The sequence below is a fragment of the Nuphar pumila genome, chromosome 13 (genome assembly GCF_984573655.1).
Source record: "Nuphar pumila chromosome 13, dmNupPumi1.hap1.1, whole genome shotgun sequence".
Classification (NCBI taxonomy): Eukaryota; Viridiplantae; Streptophyta; class Magnoliopsida; order Nymphaeales; family Nymphaeaceae; genus Nuphar; species Nuphar pumila.
The window spans coordinates 100,327,810-100,350,712 of NC_143261.1; the positions used below are offsets into that span (position 1 = coordinate 100,327,810).

A 22,903-nucleotide genomic window follows, 5' to 3' on the forward strand; every position below is an offset into this window, starting at 1 on the left:
AAATTGAGAAAGTAGATCCATACATACCTAGTATAGTCATCGATGAAAGTGACATAATAGGAGTACCCTACTTTAGACATGACAGGGGAAGGACCCCAAATGTCCGAATGGACTAACTCAAAAGGTCTTTTGGATACAAAAGTCCGGTTTGGAAAAGGAGTAGATTTCATTTTGCCAAAAATACAATTCTTGCACACAAAATGTTTCTCATTACAAAATTTCTTTCCAAATGGAAAGTACATTTTTGAGAAACTTGGATGTCCAAGTCTTTGATGCCAAATATCAATATTTTTATCTTGGACATGGTTACAAAAAGAGTTAATGGGGAGTTTCAAGTTGCTCATGTAATAGAGATCTCCCCTTCTATGGCCTTGCCCAATCAGCTTCCCTGACCAGAGATCCTGTATAGAGCAATCCTTAGTTGAGAAAGAGATTTTACATCCATGATCGCATATTTGAGCAACAAAGAGGAGATTTAAATTAAGTTGAGGTACAACTCTCACGTTTGGCACAAAGAAGTCTTTTGAAAAGTTTAAGGTTCCAAGACTTTTAACTTGTAAAGATGTACCATCGGCAGTTGAAACATAGGAGTTTTTAAAGTTATTACATAAATCGGAAAGCTCATTTTCAAGGGGGGTCATATGAAAGGAAGCTCCAGAGTCAAGGATCCAAGACGACATACCTGGAGGAGAGGAGGAAGCTACGGCGGCACCCGAAGTTGATGGAATCTTGAGTAGAGTTTGTAGTGCCTCCGATAGTTGAGCAAGAGAAAAAGAGTCCGTTCCTTTGATTGCTTCCTCTTTCTTTTGAGTAGCTTCTTCAACGGAAGCAACTTTATTTTTTGGCGCTTTATTCAACTTAGGGCAATTAGGTCTTATATGACCCGGTTCTTGACAATGATGGCAAATGGCTTTTCTGTAGTTGCCATTATAGTTATTTTGTCTTCCAAAATGTGGAGGTTTGTAGGTTTTCATATGGTTGCCGGGTTTGGATACGGCCAAGACATCATTTCCTCTTTTAATCATGCCAAGACGGGTTTCTTCTTGGCATATTTCGGCTATGGCATCTTCCAAGGGAAGAGGCTTTGATCTATGTAGGAGGGAGGATCTCACTTGTTCATATTCGGGCCTAAGCCCATGTAAAAATTGGAAAAAGTGTTCTTTTTCCATTTGTTCTCTCCTTAATTCCACATCTATACTAGAAACCCATTTTGGTTCTAGTAAGGATAGCTCATCCCATAGAGGGCCAAGAGTGCTAAAGTAATCCCTAACACTCATTTCTCCTTGCTTGATAGTCCGGATTTTTTCTTGAAGAAAGAATTGACGAGCAAGGTCTTTTTGTGTAAACATACCTTTCATGAAGAACCATGCTTCATTTGCCATCCTAAATTTGCCAATGTTGGCGCAAATCTTGAGCTCCACATTATTCATGAACCAAGCAAGAATCTTGGCATGCTTACTCTCCCAATCTTCTATTTTAGATTGGTGATCTTCAATGGCCTTTATGCGGGCATCTCCTTCAAGAGCTTTTTCTTGATCGCTTTCCATCTTAGTTAGTTGGAGTTGTGGTTCCGGAATGGTGCCCATAACGTATCCCCAAAGCTTTTCCCTTTGAGGTTGTTTTCCATGGCGGCGGCCCACATCATGTAGTTGGAACCATTGAGCTTGAAGGAGAGATCAATCTTTTGTTCTCCTTCCATAACAACCACTTACAAGAGAATATCAAGGAGAGAGAAACAAAGAAAACAAATATAGCTACACCACTAGCTATATTAAAAAGAAGAGCATACACCTTGCTCTGATACCATGTAATGAAATATGCGGAAAAGCAAAGAGTGCACTAAGCACTTACAACATTTACTAATGAACAAACAAAGAGGGGCTAATACCCAACCCACAAGAGACAACACAACATAAAAATATAAATGCCTCTTATTGAAAGAGAGAGAGCTCTCAAGAGTAAGAAATACAAGAGGGGAGCACCCCTATTTATACACAAGAGAAGGAGAGGGAGAGGGCCAAGAGGCCTTAAAAGGAGAGCCACCTAGGGGGCTCCCCATGTAGTCGTTGGGAGCCCCCAACGGTCACTAATGTGACCGTTGGAGGCCCCATCGACTACATGGTGGGGCCCCTTTTGAGTGAGCAAAAAACAAAAAATAAAAAATACATTTTACAAAAAATAAAGAGAAAAATAAACTAAGAAAAACAAGTACCCCTATCGGGTACTTGTGAAATGACAGAAATACCCCTATCGGGTATTATATATATATATATATATATATATATATATATATATATGAATTACATATATTTTAACAATATCGCCCTATTACATTCCTACGTAGAACCTTCTAACTATGATATTGCAAAAGAACATCCCGAATGGGTTGAAGCCATGTCAGTAGAGTTAAACGCCTTAGAAAAGGCAAACACTTGGACTATTCAAGATATTTCACCAGGGAAGAAACCTATAAGATGTCGCTGGGTATACAAAGTCAAAACCAAGAGTGATGGCACCCTGGAACGATTTAAGGCTCGTCTAGTGACTAAAGGCTATTCCCAAGAATATAGAATAAACTATGATGAGACCTTCACACCAGTAGCAAGAATGACCACTGTAAGAACTTTAATTGTTGTTGCCTCTGTAAACAAATGACATATATTTCAGATGGATGTCAAGATTGCGTTTCTTAATGGTAGTTTAGCTGAAGAAGTCTACAAGGAACCATTGAGCTTCCATATGCTTCCTCTAAATATCAACTGACGGACTTCTTTACCAAACCTCTTGCTGCTTCACAGTTTCACTTTCTTTTGGACAAACTTTTGGTCGTTCAATCGTAAGTTTGAGAGGGAGCGTTTAAAGTTGTAATCTCATAGACAATCTCATATGTAAATATCCTATCATATGTAATCTTTTATTTGTTTTCTAGTTTAGTTACATTAGGACAACTAGTTAGTTTTATTTTTTTAGTTTTTGGACTAGTGAAAGCTTATGCTTTTTGACCAAGTCAAAAAGCAAAAAGCAAATAACTTTGGACATCCTTTAGACTTTTGCTTTTTGACTAAGTCAAAAAGCAAAAGCATGTAAGAGCTGTTGGAGGCTCTAATAGAGCTATTGGAGGGTCCAACAGCTCTTTCTAACCCCTTCTTTCATGTATAAATATGGGGCCATACCCCATGCATTATGTATTCTTTTTGGAGTGGGTTTTCCCCACATGAGTGATATATTTATCCTCTTTTCCTTCTTGGTGTATATACTCTTTTGAGTATTTTTTGTGGTTCTTGTGAGTATATTGAATGAACTCTTGTGTTCATTAAGAGATCCTTTGTGAGCTTGTCTTTGGAGTTGCTTTTGAAGTTCTATTTCCTTACAATGGGAATCACACATGAAGTGAAAGCTTAGCCACCCTTATTTGGAAGGGCACCTCTAAGATGCCTATATGAGATTTTTGTGCTTGTTTCTACCAGTTCAACTTAAGAAATAAGTTAGCAGATCGTGATAAGTTCAAGATGTGCCATGATCGTGAATTGTATTTTATTAAAAGTATACTATATTGAGCAGTGCATTAAACCTAACATGGATTATAACCTTTTCTTTTCCTAATCATTTGGCACTATCAGGTTTAGATTGTATTTTAACATGGATTATATATATATATACATATGTGAGTTGACATTGAAGCATCCAAGCTCATGAATAGTTTTACTTTAGAATCATGTTCTTTGTGTGGGACAGGTTGGTGATGCATATATTAATGGCCTTGAAAGACCAGGCGACCTCAATTTTACCAGAATTTGAGAATAAGTTGGGCCAGAAATGTATTTTTATCCATTATTCTATTGTCATTGTTACCATCAATTGGTGAGAATAAATAATGTGGTTCTTGTTGTTACTGTCAATCAGTAGGCATTGGGCTGCAGAGAGACTTATTTTTGGGGTTCACATGCCTTTCATGATGTCAGATACCAAGTTCATCTGGACAGCAGCTCCAAGGTTGAGGTTTGTCACTTATTTCTGGCCTGGGAAATTTTTTGCTGTGTACAATCATTTTATTCAGCTGATGCCATGGAAGTAGTTCTCTTAGCGTCCTACCAAGAATATTCTTGTTGAGAGTAGTCATCTATGTTCTTTGAGATGTATTTACTATGGATACCAATTTATTTATCAGGAAACATTGGATCCTTTCTCCCTTGTTGCTGATGAACTATCACTTCTTGCTAATAAATTGCGTTCAATGGTAGTTTCAGAGGTATGTATTTTCTTTTTCGTTCTCTATCTTTTCATTTCTGCTCCTATACATGATTTCTATTCTAGAAGTATTTTTTTATGAAAGCTTGTTGTTTCCTTATTTACTTACAATCATAGGGTCGGCAAAATAACGGCTGCCAAATTCTCATGAGAAGGTGACAATTTTCATATTCCCTGTTTTTATCAGCAAAATAGTGTAAAAAATAAATCAGTTAAAAAATAGAAAATATATTTGTACAAAGAAGTAAAAAATGAAAATATATAATCACCTCAATCATAATTGATAGAAACATAAATATTACCATAAATCATGAGATTTACATTTTGAGAAAAACATCACTATGTTCTGAAAACTTCACAATATTTTGCTGTTTAAATTAGTGACCTAAAATGTACATGTTTTCCAAAATATTTTCAATATATCGGTGATACTTGTCACATAGCCTGTGATCATTTTGCCTTTATTTGGAGGTTGTTTAAGCACTTGCATTATGAATTTCAAGGTAATACCTGTTTTTGCCAAAAATTCTTTTGATGATGATACAATAAGTTCTATCTTTAGATATGAACGGTATTGGATTTCATGTATATTTGTGCGATGATGTTTCAGGATGCAATTTTTTGTTTTCTTCTATTATACTTAACACATAACATTTGAGTTTTTTGGATGGTCTCTGAGGTACTTCTTGCTAGCAGTTCGAACCAACATGGAGCCTAGTTTGGGCTAGTTGGGATTTTGTGTCTTTCAGGTAAAACGGGTCAATAACAGATTAGCTAATTCCTATTCAGAACGGATGAGTATGGAACCTATGGATTAGATCATTTGGGTTTGGATTGGCTCTTGTGTTGAATCTTGGATCGGATTTAACAATGATATAATGCACACCATGGGCCAAGCATGTGAAGATGTGTACTGTGGGAGCCTAAAGCACTTGTACTCTATTTGGTTCAAGGCCATAAAGGGGCACTGGGGCATGCATGGGTTATCCGTGCACCTTGAACCCAAATGGCCTTTGGTAAGTCTTGCACCCTTATCTAACCCAGCCTAATTGTGGTAGGATTAGGCCTATAAAAAGGGGCCATTCTTTTCTCTCTCTTGCTGCACCACCATGTTCTTCACCTTTTTCTCTTTGTTCAAGCGGTAGGCTATTACCATAGGGTGGATCAAAATGCCACCATGCAGTTCTGTCCATTGCTGCCCTAAGCAGGAAGCTGGTGCACTTGAGCTTGCCAAAATGCTCAATGTTAAGCTTCTCTTCCTCGTGTTGCCCCTTGGAGGCATAGACAGTAATCCATGCATGCGCCTGTTGAAATGTCTAGCATTAAGTCTTGGTTTCAACTTTTTGGGCTGTAACACTTTTCTTCCCCCAAAATGGAGTTCTTTTTATGGCCTGTCACATCTCCATATTCTCGTTGATTGCAAACTTTACTGGAATGCTAGAATAATTTGTGATCCTTCAATCGTTATTGTTTTGCTTATTGTGATCATCATAACTATAGTGACAGTGGCAGTTGTAAGGATATCTATCATATGTGAGAGTGCTCCATTTCTTTTAATTTCTGTGTTCCTTCAATGCTTTACTTGCACTTGCCCAGACATTGATTTTGAGGATGATACTCTTCAGGTGCATGGCCTCCATGCAACCCATTTTTCTTAGATGGACTGTTCTATGATCATGATCTTGATTTGTCAAATGCAACTCAAGGAACAATGGGGCCATGCTTTTGTAGGTCGATCTCTGGTGGGAGACAATTTCCTGGTTAGTAGTTTGTTTGTGAGTTGATGTCAATGTTATTTCTCTGCAGGTTCCTAAGCTGGCATCTGCCGCAGAATACTTTTTTAAAATGGGGGTGGAGGGAAAAAGATTTCGTCCCACGGTATTAACCCTTAGTGCTTTAATTTTTAACTTTTCTTCGTCACTAATTTCTTGTAGTTTGCAACCCTGATTATTTGTTGCTTAGGTACCAGTACCTTTAACCATTAATTTTATACTTGAATTTGGCTTTCACTTGGCATGGTTCCCTTGAGATTTACAGATTATATGGAGAGGTGCACAGATTATTAATACCTCTTAGTTCTACTAGACTTTTATTTATTGTAGAGAATGTGCCAATATATGCTTAAGAGATATTGTGTTTCTTTTTCCTTTATTTTGCATGTGTTAAAACTATGTTTTGTTGAATTAGAGTTTGGTGATCTTTGTGCAGGTTTTGTTGTTAATGGCATCTGCATTGTCCATTTCTATACCTGAAAAAGTAGCAGGTACTGCACTTGACAGTTTATCAAAGGAACTACGTGCACGACAGCAGCGTATTGCAGAGATTACTGAAATGATCCATGTTTGTGTTGCGAACTATGTACATTTTATTTCTTTCTGTGATATGGACTGATGCCACATCTATATAAATTGTAATTTGTATCCTCATAGGTAGCAAGCCTTCTTCATGATGATGTTTTAGATGATGCAGAGACAAGGCGTGGTATAGGTTCACTCAATTTTGTGATGGGAAACAAGGTATTCTTTTGTTCATTATGGTCTTTTAAGCTTTCAATCGACTTGTTCAAATGAGGTTCTTTTACATCCTAGGTTGTCATCTTGATCAAGGTATCTTGGTATTTCTTGTCATTTTAGTAGCTAACTAATTGAAATCATGAATGTCATTGGTCATGTATGTTTAGGGGTTTTATTAGTGGCTTTGACTTCTTGCATTAATAAGCAATATACATAATTGATGAGCTTATCTATAACAATTGGCCGAGGTTGAATGCGAGTTAGGGTGGTCATCATGCTGACTCAGACCTGATAAGTCTTGACCCATTGTGTGTTTGGGGTGATGTAAACTTGATATGACTTGGGCCATCATCTAAAGACAAGGATTATGCCTTGGTGTTATCTGATCTGGGCATGAAACTTGACTTATGAGCACCTTTAGGGTAATTGGGCTGGATCAGTTCAATGCTGGGGTCAATCCCCGCTGAATACTTTTTTTCTTTCTTTTGAATTTTTAATTGGCTATTGGCTGGCCCAATAATTGTTAGGTTAGACGTACACATCATTCTTATCAAGTCTGGATCAAAAAAGGAAAAAATTAGTCAAACCTCGCCATGCTGTTTGAGTTGCCAATTTGGTGCCCACTCTTATGTTCGGTGGGAAGAGAATCTAAGTTGATTTGGTGACGTATTACGGGTTACAATTAGTCACAAGTATTGATCTTGGTTGTTGCTTGATGAGGGTTTTCCTCAGCAGATTTTAGCAGCATTTTTTCTCAGGAAAATCTTAGCAAGATCGCGACATTTAAAAAAGGATAAAATGTAAAGAATAATATAAAATATAAGAAATAAAAGGCTTTAGTAGTATCTAAAAAAATATAAAGAAATAGTTAAAAAAGTTTTTAAAATATAGAGGAAAATAACGATTTCTAATAAAAGAAAACTAGCCATGCTCAGTACTGAAAATAACCAAGAAAAATAAGTTTATCACAATTTTCCCTGTCATAGTATTTATTTCATAACTATAAAACCATTCAAATTTCCTTTTCTTAAACTGGAAAATCGACTTTGAAAACAGTTATGCAGACTCAATCACAGCATAAGCACTGATCTTGACTGTGCATAAAAAAGACAGTTTTATGAACTCAAACTCAACATAAGCATCGATCCAACTTATTGGACTACATCCAGCATGAACTCAATTCAAGAAAAATGCAGATTTAAAAGATAAGCCAGATAAATCTAATCGAAACACAATAATCATAACAATTATTTTTTTTTGTATTATGACTGATAAATTTAGATGCTCAGGCCCATCAAAACCTTAATCAAGAATCGATATTCGCATCAGCTGAGAAAATCCAAGTTTGGTAAAATAGAAAATCTGTACATAGATATACAGATTTGATTCTTTTCTCAACCCATGCTTGATACGATTTAGGCTAAACCCCTTGCCTATCAACTCTCAAGAGGAAAGACCCGTACCTTATGCTGTGATTCGAACTGCAAAGGAGAAGAAGAAGAAAAAAAAGAAGATGGTGAAGAGGCGATCACGCTGCTCCCCTATTGCAGCCCTCCTTCCCACTCGTTGCTCTCTCTCTCTCTCTCAAGGTCGTGACTTGAGAGGGAGAGGGTCACGCCCTTTTATAACAGGGGAGTCCTCCTCTAAGGAGGAGACACCCTTTTGAAAATAGGAAGAATCCTATTTCCTAATAGTGATAGACATCCCTTTCTATCTGTACTCCAGAATATATATGTTATATATATATATATATTATTTTATAAATCTTGTTATTATTATAATTATTATTAAGACTTATTTATCTTAAAATAGTAATATATATTTTCACCCAAAACAGTGAAAATATAATTATTTTAAGTAAAAATAACATTTATTAAATTAAAACAAATCCAGATTTTTAAGCGATATTACAATGAGTGGCAGCTCAGTGTACCAGTAGCCTTCTTCACTCTTTTTGAAATTAAGACCAGCAAGAGCAGTAACGAGAGAATCCTTTTTACTTCCCCATTGGTTATTACTACGCTGTCCTTGATTGGAATTTTGACCTTGAGCAGCCTCTTGATTCTTATTTTGAACAATATTGATTTCAGGATTGTAGTTTGGGTCATCCTTGAACCAGTTGTTGGCCTTTATATGGCCCTTATTCTTGCAGATATAACATGTCGGAACACCTCCACCTCGATTCTAATTGGGAGCTCCTAATGGCTGCATAGTGGGCAAGAGAAAAATACTCCTGCCTCCTTGATTGTTTCTGAGACCACAACTAGAGGCCGTGAAATTGAGACTACTCGGCTCGTCGCCACTTCGATGCACAAAAATGCATTTCAATGGCACCTTGCAAAGCCTGGCGCTTCCAACGATAAAAGCCTAAGGCACTCACAAAGCTATACGAGCAATGAAATAAACAAACCTCACTTAGGGATACGAGCAATGCCTTGCCATAGAGCAAAGCAAAGCCGAATGCCTCCTCAAAAAGCTCCGCGACCTCGACTTTATCCTACACTTGTATTAAGAACATCATTGCAAGTCCCTACATCTTTATTTTGGTCCTTCAAACTATTCATTGAAACTCATAATGGGAGGCCTTTAACCAAATGTGACCCCATGGATATGTTCAGTGTGGTCAAAATAGTAGGAATCAACCCTTTAATTATATTTTTCTAATGTAACAATACATTTTTTTGAAGGTTAAAAATTGAGTATAATGTAACCATTGATTTTTCAACCTGTGAAAAAATCCAGCATATACATTGGAAAACATGACCAAGGACCGGTTTCTCTAAACCAAACCTGTAGATCACATTTGGAGGGTCAGATGTGCAGATAAAAAAAAGGGGGGAGGGGGGGGGTTCTTCGCTAGAAGGATTTGGAACTTACGATCTAGCTAACATTTTCCCTATGTATACGGTGCATCTTTTGTGATATTGAACCATCATAACTTATGGCGTCTAATCTCCAAAACTAGAAAATAACCTTTGGATCTACTATTTTCATGTATTAAAGTTGATCTAGCATGATGTGTTGGGTGGTTAGATCCATATAAAGAAGATTGTGAACCACCACATGGTATCGTGGGTCAGAACCTACCATACATTCTCTATTTCTTACACACACAGCCATGCAGATATGTATGTATATGTATAGACTTTATGCACAGATGCATATATGGGTTGGTTGAGTTGTATGATTTCTGACTTGGTCTAGGCAACAAGTGAACAGGGCAGATTTTTAAGCATTGCCTATATGAGACTTCTTGTTCTTTGATTCACTGTTCTTGATTTAATCTTTTCTTTATAGTAATATAAATGGATGGTGATCTTTTAAGTTGACCATTTAATCTATGGGTTTCTAGAGTTTTACTGCTTGTGAAAATTGATTTAAGCTATTCGATCTATGGTCTTCTGAGTTTTACTGCTGGCAGAAATTGATTTAGGCATTTGTGCAACCCATATTTAATAGTATGAGTTTATGTTTACTATAATTAATCTGCTTTTGTGAGATGCAGGTAGCTGTACTAGCTGGGGATTTTCTACTTTCCAGGGCATGTGTAGCTCTTGCATCTTTAAAAGATACCGAGGTAAATGTATTTATCCTTTATCATAATTGCTTTATGTACCTGAACTGTAATGAAGTTATTTTAGTTTCAATCCAGCTTTGTTTTATTGGAGACATCAAATCAGAGCTGTAACATGCAACTACATTATGTTTGATATAGATGAGTTGTGGTGGATGTAGATATTGGTGTTGTCACAGAGTGAATTTGTTCTAGAATAATGTGATCAACAGCAACCACCCACAAAGTATCAAAGACAACATTGTCTAGTAGGGGCAGTAAAGCTGATATATATATATATATATATATATATATATATATAGAGAGAGAGAGAGAGAGAGAGAGAGAGAGAGAGAGATTGAAGTTTGCTACAATTGCATGTACATAAAAACGACTTACAAACAACAACAACAACTACGCCTTCATCCCAAAACAATTGGGGTCGGCGATATGAACCAAAAAAGAAAATCATTTTGGGTCTTCCACATGAATCCTTCTCCTCCAATCATTTCTATCCAATGCCATGTCCTCGGTGAGGTTCAAAGCATTCATATCCTTTCCTATCATCTCCATCCAAGTCTTCTTATGCCTACCCCGACCTCTTTTAACTAATATATTTTTCCATTTCTCCATCGTTCTAACTGGAGCATCATTAGGCCTTCGTCAAATATGTCCAAACCACCGTAAACGATTCTTTCTCATCTTATTTTCAATGGATGCAACGCCTACCTTCTTACGTATCTCCTCGTTTCGAATCTTATCTTTTATTGTATTTCCACACATCCATCTAAGCATACGCATCTCAGCTACACTCATTTTTTGAATATGATGTCTCTTGGCAGCCCAACATTCCGTACCATATAGTAAAGCAGGCCTAATTGTCGTCCTATAAAACTTTCCCTTCAACCGCAATGGCATTCTACGATCACACAACACTCCAGTTGCACTTTTCCATTTCATCCACCCAACCTTTATCCTATGATTTACATCTCCATCAATTTCTCCATACTTTTGAATGATAGATCCCAAATATTTGAAACAGTCATCCATCGATATTTCTTGCTCACCAAGCTTCACTACACTCCCATCACTACTTCGTTGCTTACTAAACTGACATTCCATATATTTTGTCTTACTCTTACTCAACTTAAAACCTCTTGCTTCCAATGTCTGTCTCCATAATTCTAACTTAGCATTAACCCCAATATCATCAGCAAACAACATACACCACGACACATTTTCTTGAATTGATCTCGTAAGCTCATCCATCACTATAGCAAATAGGAAAGGGCTTAATTCTGATCCTTGATGTAACCCAACCGTTATAGGAAAATTGGTTGTCACCCCTCCACAAGTGCGAACATTGGTTACTACTTCATACATATTTGTAATTATACTAATGTACTTGAGAGAAACACCTTTCTTCATCATTGTCTACCAGAGAACATCCCTAGGTACTCTATCGCATGCCTTCTCCAAATCAATAAAAACCATATGCAAATCTTTGTTCCTCTCTCTGTATCTCTGAATAAGTTGTCTAAGAAGATGTATAGCTTCCATAGTTGATCTTCCAGGCATAAAACCAAATTGATTCTCCGATATCATGACAACCTTCCTCAACCTATACTCAATCACCCTCTCCCAAAGTTTCATAGTATGACTCATGAGTTTTATACCACGATAGTTTGTGCAATCTTGTATATCACCCTTATTCTTATATAGAGGCACCAAAGTACTTTTCCTCTACTCATTAGACATTTTATTTGTCCGCCAAATCTTGTTAAAAAGATTTGTCAACCATTCTAAACCTTTCTCACCCAAGCATTTCCAAGCCTCAATAGGTATACCATCTGGGCCAACTGTTCTTCTTGATTTCATTTTCTTCAAAGCCTCTGCAATTTTTTTTTTAAATCTTGCGCATGAAGTCACGATTCATCTCATGAAAAGGAATAGAGAAGTTTCCAAGATCCTGAGCATGACTTCAATTAAATAGCTTATCAAAATAATCTCTCAATCTCCTCATCTTTGACTAAAACCCTTTGCGTTTTATCTTTGATACATCTAACCATACCCAGATCCCTCGATTTCCTATCTCTCATCTTTGCAAGCCTATAACTATCCTTCTTGCCCTCGTTGGTATCCAACTTGTCATAAACCTCCTTATATACCTTATTCCTCACGTTTCAAACTACTTTTTTAGCTTCCTTCTTTGGTATCATATACTTCTCCAAATTTTCATTATCACGACTCTTACTTAGATTTCTATAACACTCTCTTTTAACCTTAGTAGCTAATTTGACATCCTCGTTCCACCACGGTGTATCCTTACCTAGCGGTGCACCGCCTTTAGACTCACCCAATACCTCCTTAGCCAATTTTCTCATGCCACCCGTTATCTTATTCCACATTGATTTTGAATCCTCCTCGAGACACCAATCAACTTCCTTAACTACCTGCTCTACAAACATTCCTTGTTTAGCTCCTTTCAATGCCCACCACTTAATTCTAGGATCTATCATATGTCTATCCCTTTTGCGGCATTGTCTAATTCTAAGATCTACAATTAAGACTCTATGTTGTGTAGCTACACTTTCTCCCGATATAACCTAAAAAAACACATTCAATAGTTTTCGGAGAAAGCTTATCATTTTTGTAAGTACATAACATTTACAACAAAAAATTCTTATCCTTTTGAAATCCAGACATATTATAAAGTTTTTCAAAAGGAGAAATATTTTTCAAGGATGACAAATTAGTTCTATTAATAAGATACGTTGAAGTTAAAACAACTTCAACCCAAAAAGACTTTAGAATATTCTTAGAAATTAGAAGGGTTCTAGTTGTTTCCATAATATGCCTATGTTTTCTTTCCGCAAGACCATTTTATTGCGGTATGTTAGGACAAAATCTTTGATGACAAATTCCATTTTGTCCCAAATAAGTTTGAAATTCATTTGACATATATTCTCCTCCTGAATCCGATCTTAGAATAAATAAATTATTTAGAAATTGATTCTTAATTATTGCATGAAAGTCTTTAAAGATGAAAAACACTTTGAATTTTCTACTGAGAAAGAAAATCCATGTGTATGTAGTGAAATCGTCTACAAAAATTACATAATATGAGAAACCTCCCTTAGACATGATAGGAGAAGGACCCCAAACATCGGAATGAACCAATTCAAACGATCGTGTAGAGACAAAGCTTCTTTGAGGAAAATGAGTGGCTTTTAGTTTACTAAAGATGCAATCTTTACAAGTCATAACTTTTTCATTACAAGAATTTCCCCAAAAGGAGAAGGGAGACATCTTTGAAAAATTCGGATGGCCAAGTCTCTTGTGCCAAACATCTATACTTTAGACATTTACAAAATGACTTAGATGGTAGTGTCAAAACATCCATAAAATATAGATCGCCCCTCCTATGGCCTTGCCCAATTAGCTTCCCTGACTAAAGATCCTGCACGGTGCAATTTTTAGGTGAGAAAGTGACTTGGCATCCTTGATCAGTAATTAGAGAGACATAAAATAAGTTTAAATTGATTTTTGGAACCACCCTTACTTTTGGAACCAAGAAATCTTGAAAATGTTTTAAATCAAGTGTTCCAATGTTTTCAATTTTCAAAGAAGTCCCATCAGCCGTTGAAACATATGATGTTATGGAAATTGAATTAACATTAGAAAGGATGTGTTTATGTCATGTGAAAAGAAGCATCGAAGTCCAAAATCTACATACCTGGTGGAGATGAGGAGGTTGCGATAGCGGCACCCAAATTAGAGGAACACTTGAGAAGATGTTGAAGTGCTTCCGAAATTTGATTTAGAGTGTCTTTAATGTCTTCTCCATTGTTCACTTCTTTATTTTGAACATTTTCTCCAACCACGGCCACTTTTCCTTTAAGCTTAGGACAAACCGGTTTAATATGACCTGGTTCGTTACAATAGTGGCAAATGACACCCTTTCTAAAGCCATTATTGTTGGCAAAGTGGGGAGGCCTATAAGACTTAATATTGGATCCCGACCTAGTAACGACCAAGATCTCATCACTTTTATGAGTCATACCAAAATGAATTTTCTCTTGGCACACTTCGGCAAGGGCATCTTCAATAGGTAAGGCCTTGCTTCTATGAAGAAGGGATGCCCTAACTTGTTTAAATTCCGGTCTAAGACCGTGAAGAAATTGAAAGAAATGTTCTTTCTCAACTTGTTCTCTTCTTAACTCAACATCTTCCGGAGCCACCCACTTGGGCTTAAGAAGAGCGAGTTCATCCCAAAGGGGAGACAAAACACTAAAATAATCTCGGACACTCATGTCCCCTTGTTTAGTAGATCAATTTTTTTCTTGACAAAAAAATGGTCTAGCTAAATCCTTTTGAGTATACATACCCTTAAGAAAGAATGAAGCTTCATTGGATCTTCTAAACTTAGCAATGTTGGTATAAATTTTTATGTCAACATTGTTCATGAACCATGCCAAAATTTTGACATGGTTACTTTCCCAATCTTCTACCTTTGTTTGATGCTCATTGATTGCTTTAATGCAATCTTCACCATTAAGAGCCTTTTCGACACCATCTTCAGTCTTGGTGAGCTTCAATGTTGGTTCAAGAGTGGTCTCCATCATGAGGCCCCATAGCTTTTTTCCACGAAGATGATTCTCCATAATCGACGCCCACATCAAATAATTTGATCCGTATAGCTTGAAGGAGAGTTCAACTCTTGTGTTGTACTCCATGATGACAAAGAGAGGTAGAGATGAGAAAGAACTTAGAAAAATACTTCACAAGCACTTAATTTACAATTTACACAAACCCACTATGGGGTGAAAGCCAAAAGCTATGTCACAGGGATTCGGCTAGCAGGGTGCCGCACCCGCGTCGACGCGACTCGACGTGGGTGCGGGTGCGGCCAACCCGATCCTAGGTGCATTGACCGCACCTAGGATCATTTAGGTCCATTTTTTTTTTGGATTTTTTTTAAAAAAAAAAATTGCCCTATGAAATGGGCTGCGGAATTTTTTTTTTTAAAAATTCTGCTGACAGCTGCTGCTGCTCTTGCCTTTTCAATCCTGATCCTTCTTTTTCGTAAAGGATTTTCTCTCCATAATAAATGATAATAATGGTGGTAGCCTTGCTGGCTATTAGTATTCACTGTTCTCCTCACGAGATGGGTGCGCTATCGTGCAACTGTATATAAAATGAAATTTGAAAAAACCCGCGTCGGGGGAACCCCCGGACCCCCTTTTATATATATATATATATTACATTTTTGCCCCTGCCGCACCCCCGCACCCGAATTTTTTGGAAGTGCCGCACCCGCACCCGCGCCCGCACCCATGTGACATAGGCCAAAAGGCAAAAGAATATTATTCAAGAGAGAAAAGAGGAGAGAACTCCTTACATACAAGAAGGGGGGAAGACCCCTATATATACAAAAAGTGAGGGCTGAAAAAGGGGGGCCATTGGAGCTCCCCCTAATAGACGTTGGGGAGCCCCAATGCCTATTTAGGTGGGCCCCCAATGGTTCCCAAAAAAGAGGTAAATAAAAAATGAAAAAGAAAATAAAAAATACAAAAAAAAAACCTATACACAGGAAGATATATATATATATATATATATATATATATATATATATATATATATATGTTTTAACATATTGTATCTTCAGTTTATGGTTTAATACGAAGAAATTTCACATGATCTTTACACCGAGTTGATATTGGAAGCTCTTGTGAAATTTGTGTTCTTTTCATGGTTGAAACTAGGGATGGCAGTGGACCGGGGGAAAGCGGGACCTCGCCCCGCCTCGCCCCGTTTGGACCGGGGATGAAGGGTATGAAACGAGGATGGAGGCGGGGACGAAGGTTAAAATCCATCCCCATCCGGGGGTGGAGGCGAGGATGGACATGCATGAAATGAAATAGGGATCTTCGAAACACGAGCTTTGATTAACAAGAGCAAGTGTCAAGAATGACACTAAAGCATAACCCTTAAAAAGGGTATAACTGGAAACAAAATAAAAATAAAAATGTATTCTTTATTGATATGAAAAACCAATTGCTTAAGAAGCATTGGAGTGAAATACAAGAGGGGCTGCACCCCTTTATATACACAGCTGAAAGAGGACTCAATAGAGCTGTTGGGCACAGTCCAACAGCTCTATTTAGAGCTGTTGGAATGTGTCAGTCCAACAACTCTATTGAGAGCTGTTGGACTGTGTCAGTCTAACAGCTCTATTGCTAGTCAAGTCTGGACAGGACTTGACTAGCAACAGTCATTCTAGTTCAAACTGAACTAGATGACATAAAGACAAAAAATAAAAATAAAGGAAAAAAAATACAGAAAAGAAAGAAATTAAAAATGTATTTATATATATAATAATATAATATTATTATATATACATATATGTACAGTTTTACATTTTAACACTCCCCCTCAAACTTACGGTACAATGAGCGAAAGTTTGTCTAAGAGAAAGTGAAATCGGGGAGCAGCGAGAGGCTTTGTAAAGAGGTCTGCTAACTGATATTCTGAAGTGACATATGGCAGATCAATTATCCCGTGTAGATATTCCTCTCTGACGTAGTGACAATCCATTTCGATGTGTTTGGTGCGTTCGTGGAATGTTCTGTTACTGGCAATGTAGATCGCACTTTTGTTGTCACAACACATTTGTGAAGCCTTTGTTGCTTCAACTCCCATGTCAGCAAGCAGTCGTCGGAGCCAAACTACTTCCATGGTCGTGGTTGCCATGGCTCTGTATTCAGCTTCGGTGGATGAGAGAGATACCTTCTGCTGCTTTTTACACCTCCACAAGATTAATGATTCCCCTAAAAAGACACAAAAGCCAGTGGTTGAGTGTCTGTTATTGGGATCACCTCCCCAATCAGCTTCTTGGATTCTTGATTCTGGAGCTTCTTTTTATACTACTTCAAATGAGTCCATACTATCTAAATGTCATACTAATCTAAATGTTTCTTATGTTTCAACCGTCGATGGAACCTTTTTAAAAATCAAAAGTTTTAGAAATATACAAAAACATCAAACTTTTCATATACCAAATGTTAGAATAATGTCAAAATTAAATTTAAACCTCCTATCTGTTTCTTATATTGTGGATCATGAGTGCAAAATTTCTTTCTTATCTAATGGTTATTTAATAAAGGATCTCTGGTCCAGGAAGCCGATTAGACAAGGCTATAGAAGGGAAGATCTCTATATAATGGACAACCTTGAATTATCAAACCATGTTTTTTGTAATTTTGTGGAAAAGAAAGATATAGAAAGTTGATATAGAAAGATATAGACATCCTAGTATGTCAAAGTTATATTTGTTTTTACTTCTTACAAGATGTAAAAAACAAAATTTAGTTTACGAAGATTGTATTTTTGGTAAAATGAAATCATTTCCTTATGGACCTAGTCATTTTATATCTAAAGAACAATTTGAATTAGTACACTCGGATGTATGGGGACCAGCTTCGGTTGTGTCCAAAGGAGGAGTATTATAGTATGTTATTTTTGTGGATGATTTTAGCATATACACTTAAATATATTTTCTTAAGCACAAATCTGAAGTATTTGATTGCTTCCGAAAATTTCATTATTACGAAAAAACACAATTTAAAGTCAACATTAAAAATTTTAGATCTGCTTTCGGAGGAGAATTTTTATCAAATGACTTCAAAAATTATCTTGATTTACATGGAATTATTCATAAAAAATTTTGTCGATATACTCCTCAACAAAATGAACTAGTCGAAAGAAAACATAGACATATTGTCAAAACTACTAGAACACTTCTTATATCTAAGGATGTTTCTAATTTTTTTGGGGCCAAAGCCTCTCTTACCGTAGTTTACTTAATAAATAAAATGCCTTAAAAAACTATTGAAATTTTTTTCCCTATTGAAAAGTTATTTAAAACTCCTAATTATAAAAGGTTAAGAGTTTTTTGTTGTAAATATTTTATCCTAACCAGTGTTGTGAAAAGCGTTGAGGCGTAGGGAGGCGCTCCACCAAAAACCAAGGCGAGGCGTAAAGTGTAAGCCTCAAAAATTTTTTGAAAAATTTAAAAAATTTATAAAAAAATATCTAAAAATACAAATAAATAAAGAAATGCTTTATTGATGAAATAACAACCAATAAGAAATAGAAAATCTCAAATAAGTACTAAAAATATGAGATTAACATATAAAAGTAACTAAAAACTGATTATATAACTGGAAAATATAAGAGATTTGAAATGAAATGGGGATCTTTGAAACACGAGCTTTGATTAACAAGAGCAAGTGTCAAGAATGACACTAAAGCATAACCCTTAAAAAGGGTATAACTGGAAACAAAATAAAAATAAAAATGTATTCTTTATTGATATGAAAAACCAATTGCTTAAGAAGCATTGGAGTGAAATACAAGAGGGGTTGCACCCCTTTATATACACAGTTGAAAGAGGACTCAATAGAGCTGTTGGGCACAGTCCAACAGCTCTATTTAGAGCTGTTGGAATGTGTCAGTCCAACAGCTCTATTAAGAGCTGTTGGACTGTGTCAGTCCAACAGCTCTATTGCTAGTCAAGTCTGGACAGGACTTGACTAGCAACAGTCATTCTAGTTCAAACTGAACTAGATGACATAAAGACAAAAAATAAAAATAAAGGAAAAAAAAATACAGAAAAGAAAGAAATTAAAAATGTATTTATATATATATATAATAATATAATATTATTATATATACATATATGTACAGTTTTACATTTTAACACTCCCCCTCAAACTTACGGTACAATGAGCGAAAGTTTGTCTAAGAGAAAGTGAAATCGGGGAGCAGCGAGAGGCTTTGTAAAGAGGTCTGCTAACTGATATTCTGAAGTGACATATGGCAGATCAATTATCCCGTGTAGATATTCCTCTCTGACGTAGTGACAATCCATTTCGATGTGTTTGGTGCGTTCGTGGAATGTTCTGTTACTGGCAATGTAGATCGCACTTTTGTTGTCACAACACATTTGTGAAGCCTTTGTTGCTTCAACTCCCATGTCAGCAAGCAGTCGTCGGAGCCAAACTACTTCCATGGTCGTGGTTGCCATGGCTCTGTATTCAGCTTCGGTGGATGAGAGAGATACCTTCTGCTGCTTTTTACACCTCCACGAGATTAATGATTCCCCTAAAAAGACACAAAAGCCAGTGGTTGAGTGTCTGTTATTGGGATCACCTCCCCAATCAGCATCAGTATATGCAATTAAATCAAGAGAAGAGGAGGAAGATAAGAAAAGTCCTCGTGAAAGAGAGGACTTGATGTATCTGATAATACGCATGACTGCTCCCATATGAACAGAAGTAGGAGCATGTTGAAATTGACTTGCTGTATGAACAGCATGTGCTATATCTGGTCTGGTAATGGATAGATAGGAAAGTGCCCCGACAAGCTGTCTGTAAGGAGTAGGGTCTGCAAGAAGTTCTCCATCATCAATCTTCATTTTAACATTAACAACTTCTGGAGTGTCAACTTTCTTATCATCAGTAATACCAGACCTGAAAACAATATCAAAAGCAAATTTAGTCTGAGATAATAAATATCCTCTAGGAGAATAAGCAACTTCAATGCCTAAAAAATATCTCAATAAGCCCAAATCAGTCATTTCAAAATGAGATTTAAGAAGTGTTTTGATTGTTTCAACTCCCTGTTTATCGCTTCCTGTGATGATCATATCATCCACATAAAGAAGAAGCACAATGATTCCTGCATCAGAATTCTTAATAAACAAAGCAGTGTCAGTTAAACAGAATTGAAAACCAATATCAATCATAACACGACTAAACCTATCATACCAAGCTTTTGGTGCTTGTTTAAGTCCATAAAGAGCTTTTTCTAAGCGAAGGACTTTACCCTTAGGAATACTTAGACCAGGAGGGGGTTCCATATATACTTCTTCAACTAGCTTTCCATTTAAAAAAGCATTTTTGACATCCATTTGAAAAATAGACCATTTTTTGATAGAAGCTAAGACAATTAAGGTTCGGACAATAGTCATACGAGCCACCGGAGCAAAGGTTTCTTCATAATCAATCCCATATTCTTGGGCATAACCTTTGGCTACTAAACGGGCTTTATATCTTTCAAGAGTACCATCACTCTTGGTTTTAATTTTATAAACCCATCGACATCCTATAGTTTTCTTCCCTAGAGGAAGATCTTGAATATTCCATGTAGAAGCCTTTTCAAGTGCATCTAATTCAACTTTCATGGCTTCTATCCATTTGATATCATTTTTTGCTTGAAAATATGTGGATGGTTCTTCATATGAGTGAATTAATGCAATAACTGCCCTATATGTGGGTGAGAAAGACTCGTATGATACAAACTTTTCTGGAGGCCTCGAGATTCGGGATGATTGTCTAGTTGGAATGTTAGAATATTTCTCAAGTGCACATGGAGTATTAGACTCTTGTCGCCTGAAATATTGAATACTAGTATCTCTATGAACTTCTTCATTTTCAACATTAAGATCAATAATTCTTGGATCATCATCAAAGTTACAATCAAGGTCATATTCATCAGATGTTAATGTTAGATCTAGCAAAAAGGAGTACTCAGTGACGTCTTTTAATTTTCTAAAATCAAAGAAGCTCTCCTTTTCAAGAAAGGAAACATTTCTAGACACATATAGTTTATTATTTTTGAAGTCAAAACATCTATAACCTTTCTGGTTTTCAGCATATCCTAAAAAGGCACAGGGAATCGCACGAGGGGAAAGTTTATCATTTTTGTCAGTAAATATGAAACATTTGCACCCAAATATTCTTAATCTAGAGTAGTCTGGAGAAATGTTCATAAGTTTTTCAATCGGAGTGATATTTTGTAACGAAGAAGATGGCATCCTATTAATGAGATAGGTGGCAGTTAAGGCAGCTTCTGCCCAAAAGTTTTTAGGGACTTGATTTGCTATTAATAAAGTTCTAGTGGTTTCTATAATATGGCGATGTTTTCGTTCTGCCAGTCCATTTTGTTGAGGTGTATAAGGACAAGATCTTTGATGTGTGATGCCATGCAATTTAAGATAATATTGAAAATCTGTGGATAAAAACTCTCTCCCTGAATCTGTGCGAAAAATAGTAATATCATTTTGAAATTTGTTTTTAACCATATTATGAAAAGTTTGAAAGTATGAAAATACTTCAGACTTATGTTTGAGAAAGTACATCCACGTATGTCGGGAGAAATCATCGACAAAAATAACATAGTAAACAAATCCTCCTTTAGAAATTACTGGTGCAGGACCCCAAACATCCGAGTGTATTAATTCAAGTGGTCTTGAAGAGAAAAAGGTTCTGTTCTGAAATGGTAATCTTTTCATTTTGCCGAGAATACAATCTTTACAATCAAATGATTCAGAGTTACAAAATTTCCCTAGATTTGGAAAATGTTGGATTTTGGCTATATGTGGGTGACCAAGTCTCTTATGCCACAGTTCCAACTCTATTTTTTGAATATTATAACAAAAAGCTTTCTTCGGCATTTCCAAAAAATCCATGTAATAGAGTCCTCCTTCTCTATGGCCTTCCCCAATCAGCTTGCCTGACTGGCGATCCTGTACCCAACAACCATGAGAAGAAAAGAAATATTACACCCATAATCAGAAATTTGAGATACAGATAAAAGATTTAAATTTAATTTGGGAACATGTCTGATTTCTGGAATAAAAAAATTTTTTGTTTTATAAATTTTTTCAAAATCTCCTATTCCTTCTATTTCAAGAGAAGTCCCATCAGCAGTAAAGACCTTTGACACACTTGTTTTATTTTTAACACATTTGGATAGACTTTGATTATTTGGGGTCATATGAAAAGATGCACCAGAGTCAAGAAGCCAAGAAATTTTACCTAAATCAGAAAAAGATGAGGCTGCTGCGCCGGTTGAAGCTTCAGATGAGGAAGAGGCACCTTTGATGAGAGGCTGAAGGATCTCCATTAGTTGGGCCAGGGAAACTGGTGCATCCTGATCTTTAGGCTCCGATCCAGCAATTGCAGCTCTTTTTTCTCTCAGCTCCTTAAGTTTGGGACATTGTGGCCTGTAGTGTCCCGGTTCATGACAGTGATGACAAATAACTTTCTTCTTATCATAGTCACCATTTTGTCGGTTAAAGTGAGGAGGCCTATATGATCGAACATGATTCCCTGGTCTAGACACGGCTAAAACGGAATCATCTTCAATTTTTAAAGAACCTTTCCGGAGACGATTTTCTTCCATTGTTAACTCTTCAATAGTTTCCACAATAGAAGGAATTTTTCCCCGGTGAAGTAGGGCCGATTTAGTGGTTTCAAATTCCGGCCTTAATCCAGTGATAAACTGGTAAAAATGTTCAACATCGAGTTGTTTCTGACGAAGCTCGATGTCTTCGGCACAATGCCACTTTGGTTCTAAAAGGGAAAGTTCTTCCCAAAGTTCGGACAACCCATTGTAATATTCACGAATAGTTTTGTCTCCTTGTGTCATCATTCGAACTTTTTCTTGGAGGTTGCACACGTGTGCAATATCTTTAAGGGAATACATATTCTTAAGGTATTCCCATGCCTTATCGGCATGATCA

General features: G+C 36.6%; 1 protein-coding gene across 4 annotated transcripts in view; it reads left to right on the forward strand.

Moving 5' to 3' along the window:
• Positions 1-22,903, forward strand: part of LOC149819451 (solanesyl diphosphate synthase 3, chloroplastic/mitochondrial-like) — a 68,853-nt gene that overhangs the window by 20,695 nt on the left and 25,255 nt on the right. For 3 of the 4 annotated variants that reach the window (XM_089985786.1, XM_089985787.1, XM_089985788.1), the window contains 6 exons: positions 3,907-3,999; positions 4,169-4,249; positions 6,055-6,126; positions 6,457-6,588; positions 6,678-6,764; positions 10,267-10,338. In XM_089985786.1, the coding sequence (XP_089841912.1) occupies positions 3,907-3,999; positions 4,169-4,249; positions 6,055-6,126; positions 6,457-6,588; positions 6,678-6,764; positions 10,267-10,338 (537 nt within the window). Of the gene's footprint in view, positions 1-3,903; positions 4,000-4,168; positions 4,250-6,054; positions 6,127-6,456; positions 6,589-6,677; positions 6,765-10,266; positions 10,339-22,903 lie in introns of all 4 variants that reach the window. The other variant, XM_089985789.1, reaches the window with a different exon arrangement.